Source organism: Apaloderma vittatum, unplaced genomic scaffold (assembly GCF_000703405.1).
Source record: "Apaloderma vittatum isolate BGI_N311 unplaced genomic scaffold, ASM70340v1 scaffold15733, whole genome shotgun sequence".
Lineage (NCBI taxonomy): Eukaryota > Metazoa > Chordata > Aves > Trogoniformes > Trogonidae > Apaloderma > Apaloderma vittatum.
The window spans coordinates 29,092-40,071 of record NW_009708752.1 but is presented as its reverse complement, the minus strand read 5'-3'; the positions used below and the strand labels follow the sequence as shown (position 1 = coordinate 40,071).

Here is a 10,980-nt window from a genome sequence, read left to right as displayed (position 1 = left end):
CGCGGCGGCCGTTGCAGAGGGCGTTGTGAGACCTGCCGTAAACAATGGAAACTTTCCCTGCGCGGAGGGTGCCGTTGCCTCCCGGCCTGCTCTGGCGGTGCCGCTGCAGAAGGCGGGGGTGCGAGCTTAGCGCTCTCCTGAGCCGCCCCTTCTTCGGGGGTGACAGTTAATTTGCTTATTTTTGGCAGGAGCGAGCTGCTGGATGTAGAAGGAAAGCAGGTCGTGTGCACGCAAAATGCCTCTAAGGGACAAGTGTTGTCAGACTGACCACCACCACCATGGATGCTGTGAGCCAGGTACAGCGGCGTGGGATGTCTGGCTGGCGTGCCGAGCATCAACCGCCTTGGTTAATGCCCTGTGGAAACTGCTGCCGCGTTGCAGACGTGCATAATTGGCCATAGTTTTGGATATGGAAAGTTTCTGAATTTTGTTTGGAAACGTTGGGGTTTTTTTGATATCCCTGAACTGTCACGTTAAAATTGTTTCAGGAAGGTAATTTCTCAGTTCCTACAGGATGTGCAATAATCCCTGAGACACCACATGGGCGTTGTGTGCAGTGAGCAGAGGAAGGCATGAAGTTGTGTGAAACAACTGGCCTTTCAGTTTCCAGAAAGTCTAATATTCTGGGGTTTTTTTGCAAAATGATTTTTCTGGCAATCTCTTCTATTCCCTCTTTATCATTTTACTTCACATCTTCTCTGGTGAGCTTTGATGAACTTGAAGATCATATTCTCAGAGGGGAAAAAAAAACAGGCCCTGAAACGGCTGTTTGCATCCCACTGCTGTGTGACATGGAAGGTGCCATCAGCACAAAGTATAGTAAAAATTTTGAAGGTTCATCCAGCTTGCTAGGGTTTTTTCTAATTGCTCTCCCTGCTGTTATAGTTTGTAGCCTAAAAGAAAAATTGGTTATTTTCTCGTTGCCTTGTTGTAGGGTTTGTTATCTGGATGCTTTCACATGTATTTTGAAAAGAAAGGCATTGGTTTGGGGAATTAATAGTGGAAAATGTGATCATGACAGCTTTGGTAGTGCTACTTTAACTGAATGATCTACCTGTAGGTATTTTTCAGTTAGTAGAGGCGTTTCTTAGTGTTTAAGATGAAATGGTTTTGAGTTGTTTTAATGCTTTGAAAAAGCTTTCCTTTAAAAATGCTTTCCTTGCCTTAGAAGTAACAGCGATGTGTTGTGTCTGCTTCACATATGTCACTCCTCTTGATGTCAGTGGGTGTTGCACATGCATATGAGAGGCAGTATACAAACCAAAATATCCTATTTTGAAGAATTGGGAGTGGGCTAGTGTAATACAATATGTCATTGTGTTAGAGATCCCCAAACGATTAACTGATTTGTAATGGTTGTTATGTGTTCGTATGTGTAATAGTATATTATGGGGCCAGCATAGTTGGGTGGAATGTTCATTCTATCGATCTTTTCTTAGACTGCTTTTCTTCCTGATGTTCTTTTCAGCTTGGATTTATTTATAATCTGAGATTTTTTAGAACACCTTTCCTGTCAAAATGTGTTTAATCTATTTGCACGTAATACTGTAAACAGTTTTATACTACGCCTCTGTTGCTTTTTATGAAAAACAAGTATCTTAGAGATGCTCAATGCTTCATTTAAAAATGAAAAGCTTGCAAGAGGGATAAAAATTAAACCAAATTGATGAGGTAGGAGCTGATTTATGAAGTATGAACCTAGTTATTTTTTCAATAAGAAATGAAAAAGAAGACCTAACTAATGATTTTGCAGACACATCCTTGAATAACTGCTCTTATTGATTTAAATTTTATTTTCCCTCTGGGCAAAACTTAATTGACATATGCATATACAGCAATAGTATGCTATTAATTTTCATATCCATAAGTACCATGTGTTGGAATAACTAATAATCATCATTCAAGTATTTCTTGAACGTGGTTCTGCTGGCTAAAAGTATTGTAACAGCTCTTTCTATTACATATTTTATACTGTGAGTTTTTTTCTGATTGTTGCTACTTTAAATTTGGATTCAGTGCTTTGGTGTGTACTGGCAACATTGAAATCACATAGGATGCTGTGAAGTACAGTATTTGGTAATTTTTTTTGTACACCTGTTTCAGTTTGACTGATGGAAATCAAGGAGATTGTTCTGTGGAACTGTTTTTAATTGAGGGAAATTTCTAGTGAGTTAGTTCTATATATTTTTTTGAGTTTGATGCATGTAGCTCTGAGTCCATGTTTCTTTGAAATAATCAAAATGACAACAAACTGCCATTCCCATGGCTGGAAGATTCAATATTGACTGTTTTTAATTCAATGTACATGAAAGTTTTTGAGTGAGGCATCTTTTACTGTAGTCCTGGCCTTTATTTTTAGCTAGTTTACTGTATGCACAGAAAAATCTGTGAGTTTATAACTGTCACCTGAATGTTCTGTAATGTCTTCTTATCCTTTTATATATTTCAGTGCATCTCTTGGAACCTGGTGATCCTCCGTTATTGCAGCAGCCTCTGCAAACATCAAAATCCGGTATTCAACAAATCATTGAGTGTTTTCGATCAGGTATGAAACTATGCCTGACCCTTAAGAAGTTCTTTACCTTGTTATAAGAGTTATTTATATTTAGTATATTAAAATAAACAACATCTGACTCCCTACATATTTGCAAACCATTGGTAGGTTTCTGGAATTAGGAGCTTGTTCCTTTTAATAAGGGTTTGCAGATAAAGTAGTGAAGATACAGCTCCTGCTTATAACTGTCTTTCAGAAACATTAGAAATCAGTTTGTTGTTCTGCTTTGTGTCATACGTCCTGCTGCTGTTCTTGAGTTTTTCCTAAAACTCTTGAGATGAAGAGAAAATTTAGCGTTTATTCAAATTTTTCAGAATTGCTTTATCATATTACTTTTAAGGTGTTCCTTGATTGGTTTGGGGAGTTGCTGTACATAGCAATTGCACCTTAGAATAAGGCCCAACTAAGCAGTTGGGTGGCCATGCTAGAGATGACTAAAATATTTGAATTCTTTCTCGCTGTTTCTATGCTTCTGGTACGGCAAACAAAAGACTTTATTTTCAAAATCCTTGGTGCAGGAATACAGATAATGCTACCATCTCTATGTTTCTAGATTATTGTATATAGAGCTGTTCTGCATATGAAATGTTTCAGCTATAAATCATCACTGCTATGTAATGGTGTGTGTGTCTGGGCTCAGTCTTGTAAAAGGGCACAATATTTAAGTTTTCCACTAGCATTTCAACCACTTAATACAAGAAGAAAAACTAGATGTGAGAGTCATCACTGATCAACTTTAATTTTAGTTTGGCTGAAATTGCAGAAGACTTCACATCTGTCAGGCTTCTTTATCTTAAAGAAGATTAATGGAACTAGTTGCAAGTACTCTGCCTCTGGGCTTCTTCCAGATTCTCCTCACTGGCAGGTGTTAAACTGACAGCTTACCTTGGCGTCTTCAGTCCATCTGCGCATGGAAGTTGGACAGAAGGCAGAAGGACTTAGACTGAGATTTTACTGGTTGATTTTGAGCAAGCAATATTTTATTACGGGAAGAAGCTATTTAGGTTCCTGCGGTAAAGAAACAAGTTAAAGCTGGACTATTGTCCATGACTATTTCAGACGTTTTAGTAGAAGCTTCTGTCATCCAAAGCCTTAAGAATCACAGATAAATTTGAATCTAATTTTTTTTTCCTAAAAATTAAATTACTTACTAAAGGCATAAACTCTGGTATTTGTGCCAGAGAAGTATTTGTAATAACCAGTATTCTCTCCCGATTTCTTGTGACTGTGATCTTATACTAGTGTCAACATTTACGCATATTAAGACAATTTGACAAAGTATCACCTGCCCCAGTTAGATATAACTACAGAATAGAGAAGGCATCAGTAAGCTGGAGGCTGCATATGCTGGCAGAGGACTGACAGCTTATTGCAACCATCTGCAGCTGGTGAAGAACAAGGAGATGATTATTTTTTTTCTATGCCTGCTGTGTCCACAAAACCACTGGATGTTTTAAATTTACTTGCTATTTCCAGGAGTTCCTAAAGATCTACAGTTTAACTCAAAAGGACTGATTCTTTTTTTACTCCCACCAGTGAAAATCTTCATAGTTCCATAAGGACAGTTTGAAGCCAGAGTGACTACTGCGTCATCTGTCTGACCTCCAGTATGTCATAAATCTTTATTCTCACCCAGTAATTCTTAAGTCCAAAAATTTGGATTAGACAAAAACATTTCAGTCCTAAATGGAAAGAGACTGAAATATCAGTATAACAGGAGACAGAATGAGGGACTTGTGTGTCTTTGATTGAGAAGCAGTGGAGAATTAGATGATTTATTTTTTTTGATTGTTTGTTTGAGAGAAGGGTTTGTGGCTAGGGCATGCATCAACAGCATGGCCAAATTTTGGTTGATCGTGTGCTGTCACCAAACTGGAGGCCTTTTGTTTGAATTATAGTTTGGTAACTTACTGGAATCTTGTTGACATAAAGCATCTTAAGTTTTGTTCAGCTGTTTTTTTGTTAGTGATTTTCTTTATATGGAGAAATTCAAGTGTTGGTTGGTGAGATTGGAGTCAACAACTTGCTTTTGGGGGAGCTCTGCACAAATTTTAAATTTAAAGTTTTCACTAAATCTAAATGTTTTTCCAGTAGTCTGTTTCTAAAAATACAGGTCAGGTGAAGGTGAGATTAGGAATGCTTCAAGAAAATACTTTGAGAGGAAAAGACAAGAAGCTAGGACTGTGGCCCAGGAAGGCATAGGAGGGGACAGAAACTGGATGGTAGCCTCAGGTAGTCAAGTTTGGGTCCCATTTTTAAGCAGTTGTTGAAGAAGGAGAAGTCACTGTGCTTTGCTAAAACCAAGCTGTAAAAAATTTTGTACTACTGCTACACCAAGAAATAAAACGTTGTCTTGGCAAGGCCCATTCATATTGAAGAACTGTTAGTTGTTCTGGAATTCTTAATATTTCAAAGAGTTTTGTTTATGAAATAGTTCTGCAGTGTGACTCTTGAGTTTGATCTTTAAATGTAATTCTTGAAGGGAAGTGCCTGTGACAACAGCAAACGTCAACTTCTCTTTCAGCTTGAAGAATATCACGGTGTTTCATAGTTGTCTGATGTTACTTATTCTTGGTTCAGTTTCGTTAGATTTTTGCTTGTTGGATTAATTCTGAATAATTTTCGTTTGTTCCATTAGTAGAAGAAAATTAAAATAGAGAAGTTAGCTGAACTTGGTTATCTAGTGTTTCTAATTTGCAGTTACCAAGCATCATTTAGAAACCCGTTGCTGACTGTAGGCACCAGGTTCATAATTTTCATGAGGTGAGAAATGGAGTGGGTTTGAAGTTTAACTTAAACTCTTTCGTTCTTTATGCAGGGCAGGAGCTGGAATACATCAACAATGCTAGGTCGAACTGTATCTTTGTGGTTTTTTTGTTTTGTTTTGTTTTTTAATATACAATGTATAATAATTTGGAAAACCTGCATATTTTGTCACACTGCCTGTGGTTTAATAGGAAAGTTCCTGATTTCAGTTATATGTATTTTCCTTTCAGCAGGCTGAAAATATATCTTCAGTTCTACTTTGTTGCCTAAGCAGCATCATCATCTTGATCTTGAGTCAGATGCCCAGATGTAACATTCCTTGACCTCTTTGTCATTCTCTTTGTTTTATTATATGCCCTCCCTAGGTTGTTGGGTTTTTTGTCTTACTGGGTGGTGATTTTACATGAAATAGCTGTATATATCATTTTTTCTTAGCACTGTAGGATAAACTTAAAGGAAAGCTATTGCAGGCTTCTTTAAATGTTCTAGGTGCTTATTCTTTTGTGTTGGGCAATTGTATTGCAGCAACCAGATACTGTAGTATGGACTCCTTCCTAATGGTAGCTGTTAGTTTTTATCATAAATTACTGCATTTTCCCTGCGAAATTATGTGTGTAGGTTTTTTTCCTCCTCAAACTAGTCTTGTTTTCACAAACTTGGAGTATGTATCATGAACTTACAGTGCAGTTAAGTAGCAGTAATGCAAGATAAAATGCTTTACAGTTGTCATGTTTTGAAATGTTTCCACTTTCATGGGATGATATGAACTAGAAGATGAACAGAAAATCTTTAAGTGCAACATTTCTTTTATTACAGGAACTAAACAACTTAAACATATTTTGTTAAAAGACGTGGACACCATATTTGAGTGTAAATTGTGCCGGAGTCTCTTCAGAGGATTACCAAATTTAATTACTCATAAAAAGTTTTATTGTCCTCCAAGTCTCCAGATGGATGATAGTAAGTCTTACTAACCAAAATGTTTAATAAAACTATCTGAAGTTGAGCAACCTATCTTTATGCCCCATTCATACAAACACACCAGAAACAAAATACCAAAAAAAGAGGAAGTAATTTTCAATAGTAACATATGTAGATCACTTTCACAGTAGTAAAGAAGCTACAGCACTAACTTAATATGCATTAACAACTGAGACCCATGTCAATGTCATAATGTGATAGCTAGTTTATACGTCCAACCTTTTACTGAAGAGTGTAGCTGTTAACACTTTTTATTTCTTCCCCTTTTTCTTTCCTGCCTTTTCCTCTTTACTATGAAAGATACCAAAAAGTGTGCCAAAGGACTGGGAACTTAATCTCAGAGAAAAGTGTGGGTCTAACAAGGCTTTTCAGTTTTAGAGCAGCATAGCTCTGATGGACTTCAGCTGGCTCGTATCAATATCCATATTTTTTTCCTATATTTGGAAAGCACACTTTGAAAGTTCAGCATGCTCATGGTGAAAAAATTCCAAAGATTATTCCCTGATGATTTTTTTTGAGATATGTTCTGTTAGCGTAATCATTAAGTAGTCTGAAAAAGTGCTGTAAAACAGGAAGGACTTTTTACCCTTGATAAAATTTATATAGATAGTACCATTTGGAAGTGACTGTGGAAGATGTTAAAAATGCAATGTTAAAAGATGGATTCTGAGCAGCAAAACAGCATATTTCTTGTACTGACACTCTTTTCGTGTATTGCTAGAAGGAGGAACTCTGACCAACTGTGGGTTTTTAATTAGCAGTTACCAGGAGTCACATCTTCAAGTCACCTTTTTGCTGTAGCACCCTGGCTTCTTAGTTACACCAGCACAGATACTTAGGGTATCATGATGGGCACTAGGTTGCTGAACTAATTTGGCATTTAAAACCGGGATATTACTGAGGCCTGTAAGATCGTGAATAACATAAAGGTAAATAGGAGCAATTAATTGTTTTTCTTCTTTTTTTTTTCTTCTTTTCTTTGTTTGTTTTTTTTTTTGTTTGTTTGTTTTCTTATAGTACACAGACTGTGGGGTGTCCAGCAAAATTGCCAGACAGTAAAACTATCAGTATTTCTGGTAAAACAAACAAAAAAATCAATTGCTTAACATTGTGGTAGCCAAGAATACAAATACTTCAAATGCATTTGAATAAACCTTTTGGAAACTAGATGTATTAAAACAGTACTTTAAAGGCAAACTTCAGCTTGAGAAGTTTACTGGCATCATCCTTTTTTCTTACTTTTTAAGTCTGCTCCAAGTCATTGTCAGGGCAGAACACAGGATGAACCTGTGGTGAACCTCGGTGAAGTTATTCTCTCTTGAAATAACTTCTTTGGCTCTGTTTTTATTCTTTTGAGAATTTAGTAATTTTTTTTTCCCCTGAATAATACCATGTTTTTCTGTCCTTAACATTTACTATCTTACTGTATCACCGAGCCTATTAACTGCTTTGGTATTACTAAAAGCTTTCCCTGTCCCAGAAGTTAAGTTCTCTCTCATCTACTTAAATCTTCATGCAGTGCTCAGGTTACACCAACATTTCATTCTTTCTTAAGGACTGTTCAGAATTCACAGATAAGAGGTTTTTTTCCAAGATTACGTTCCTTTATTAAAAACATCTGCTTCCAGCAGTAGGAAAATCAGTTTCTGATTTCCAAGGCTTAGTTGCACACCTGCAAAATAAGCTCAGTCATATGATGGTATTTTTGCAATTGATACAGATTTTTAAGTATCAGTTTAATTCTGGGCAAACTAATTTTTAGTTTGGCTGGCTTTCACATTAGTGTGCCACTAGGGTGTACTTCCAGTATTGGCCTTTAATAGAAAAGTAACTTGTGATAACAAGGATAACTGAAAGCATCTAAGTGTCCGAATTGACAGAGCAGTTAAAAGAGACTTTGAAATTTAAATAATTGGAAATTCTCAAATCATTAAAGAATACCTTTGCCTCTTTTCACAGATCTCCCAGATATAAATGATAAACAGAGTCAAGCCATAAATGACCTCCTGGAAGCAATCTATCCAAGGGTCGATAAGCAAGAATACATCATTAAATTGGAACCTATAGAAACTAATCAGAATGCTGTATTTCAATATGTTTCAAGGACTGGTAGCCCAGATGAGAACACTGAAAGCAGTAGTACCCCTGATCAAGCTCCAGTACAGATACAGGAACCCAGCACTGAACAACCCAAGACTGTTTCAGCTCCAGCACCAGTCCCAGCTGGGGAGACTGTAGAATTACCTCCTGCTGATCCCGTTACAAACAAGGTGATACCTACTCCTGAAGAACAGCCTCCAGCAGTAAATCCTGAGTTGGACTCTCTGGATAATTCTGATTTTGGCCACCAGTTGATATGTTGCCTTTGTCGGAAAGAATTTCATTCCAGACGCAGCGTACGCCGGCACATTCGAAAAGTGCACAAAAAGAAGATGGAAGAGCTAAAGAAGTTCATCGAAACAAAAAAGAAACCAAATCAGTGCTCTGTGAAAGGACGGAATAAGAATGTTCTTGTAGCATTAGGTAGAAGTTGTCCTGTGTGTTATAAATCATTTGCTACAAAAGCCAACGTAAGGAGGCATTTTGATGAAGTTCATAGAGGATTGAGAAGGGATTCCATAACTCCTGATATAGCTACAAAGCCTGGGCAACCTTTGTTCTTGGATACAGTTTCTGCTAAAAAATCCTTTAAGGCTCGAAAACAAAAGTCGTCCTCAAAGGCTGAATACAATTTAACTGCATGCAAATGCCTTCTGTGCAAGAGAAAATATAGTTCACAAATAATGCTGAAAAGGCACATGCAAATTGTTCACAAGATAACTCTTTCTGGAAAGAACTCTAAAAGAGAGAAAGGACCCAACAATGCTGCCAATGGCACAGAAATAAAAGTAAAAGTTGAACCAGCAGATTCTGTAGAACCTTCACCCCCTTCCGTTGCCCTTTCTCCGCAGAATGAATTGAAGGGAACAAATCATTCAAATGAGAAAAAGAGCACACCATCGGGACAGAAAAATAAAGTTAGACAGGACCCTGAAACCCCTAAATCGACTTCTAAATCAACCACTAAATCAACCTGTAAATCAACCACTAAATCAACCCCTAAATCAACCAATGCATCTGCTGCAGGTGGCCAGCAAAAAACCAGGAAGCCAAAACTTTCAGCTGGCTTTGACTTCAAGCAGCTTTACTGTAAACTCTGTAAACGCCAATTTACTTCTAAACAGAACTTGACAAAACACATCGAGTTACACACAGATGGGAATAACATTTATGTTAAATACTACAGGTGTCCACTCTGCTCTTATGAAACCCGTCGCAAACGTGATGTGATAAGACATATAACTGTAGTCCATAAAAAGTCACCGCGCTACCTTGGGAAAATAACTGCAAGTTTAGAAATTAGAGCAATAAAAAAGCCAATTGATCTTGTTCTAAATAAGGTGACAAAAAGAGGCCCTCAGAGGGATGAAACAAAACAGATTGGTTCAAAACAGGATGTCACCTCTAATTCTCCCAGTAAGAAGTATGAAGGAGCTGATGTTGGCATTGAAGTAAAAGTAACAAAAAACTTTTCTCTGCACCGATGCAATAAATGTGGTAAGGCGTTTGCCAGAAAAGCTTTTCTAGAACATCATAAGAAAACCCACAAAGCAAATGTATCTCATTCACCTGAGGAAAATAAAACCAAAGGCAGAAGTACAAGATCTAAAGCTCTTGTCTGGTGAGGAAAAAGAAAAAGTGTACTGTCTTTTTTGTTTTTGTAAAAAAACCCACAAAACAAAACCACTGCCTTTATTTTGTTGTTGTTGATTTATTGCTGTAAACATATTTTGTCATAGATTTTATGGGTTAGCAGCTTAAGTAATAAGGTAGATGTCAAAGTTGTTTCTTAAATTTTGTTTATAGTGTTTTGGAAAAGAGTTAATTTCTAAATTTGTCATCATAGGAAGTTGGAATAGAATATAGATTAAACTGTACTGAGTCAACTCTAAATTTTCTTAAGGCATCTATTTTAATCACGCGAATTTCTAAAATAGTATTTTTTAAAAATTAACAATACTTTGGTTTGGTTTGAATAATTTAACCTGTTAATTAACTGCTCTGTGACCCAGTTGAAGAACTACTAATGGTACTACAGTAAAAGCTCTGACAGAAAGAAAATCTTTATGATCAGATTGGAGTTACCGTTCGTGATTTTTTTCTTCTTTTTTTATTACTATGTATTGCCTGTGCCCTGTCAGCGAAAGGACGTAGAACAGTTACTTGGAATGTAATTTGGATGCGTAATTGCTTTGATTTAAAATCAGTATGAGTTAGGTGTCTACAAACACCTTTAAAATTATCAAATTCAGGATTTGATTCTTTTGATATATATATAAGCACAGGTTTGGAGACTTCTGGTCATTTAAACTGTTTAAGTCTCATCAAGAATTTTTGTTCTAAGCCTATACGTGTAGAAATCTGGCCAAGAATTTTCTAAACTTCTGCTTATATGGTACCCTTGGAATTCTTTTTACACTTGGAGGGGTTGTATTTGTGGTTTTTCAGTTTTCCATAGCCTTCACTTTTAAGATGGCCTGTTTTTATAAGGACCTTTTAAAAAAGGAAATAATGTATGTATATGGTCAGTTCATATTTCAGAATGACCAACTGCTACCTGAAGGTTGGGGGATTGTACA

General features: G+C 36.7%; 1 protein-coding gene across 1 annotated transcript; it reads left to right on the top strand.

Moving 5' to 3' along the window:
• The first annotated feature begins 185 nt into the window (after positions 1 to 185).
• ZNF800 (zinc finger protein 800) lies at positions 186 to 10,026 on the top strand. Its single transcript, XM_009866672.1, has 4 exons — positions 186 to 296; positions 2,450 to 2,545; positions 6,137 to 6,280; positions 8,261 to 10,026. Exons 1-4 carry the CDS (start codon positions 236 to 238, stop codon positions 10,024 to 10,026), a joined length of 2,067 nt encoding a protein of 688 aa, XP_009864974.1. The 5' UTR covers positions 186 to 235.
• The last annotated feature ends 954 nt before the right edge of the window (positions 10,027 to 10,980 follow it).

What these genes read in the sequence shown, in the direction of transcription:
- ZNF800 (XM_009866672.1), top strand. Translation starts at nt 236, where the DNA reads ATGCCTCTAAGGGACAAGTGTTGTCAGACTGACCACCACCACCATGGA. An exon ending in CCATGGATGCTGTGAGCCAG is followed by an intron (nt 297 to 2,449) that starts GTACAGCGGCGT and finishes TATATATTTCAG; the next exon opens with TGCATCTCTTGGAACCTGGT. An exon ending in AAGTCTCCAGATGGATGATA is followed by an intron (nt 6,281 to 8,260) that starts GTAAGTCTTACT and finishes CTCTTTTCACAG; the next exon opens with ATCTCCCAGATATAAATGAT.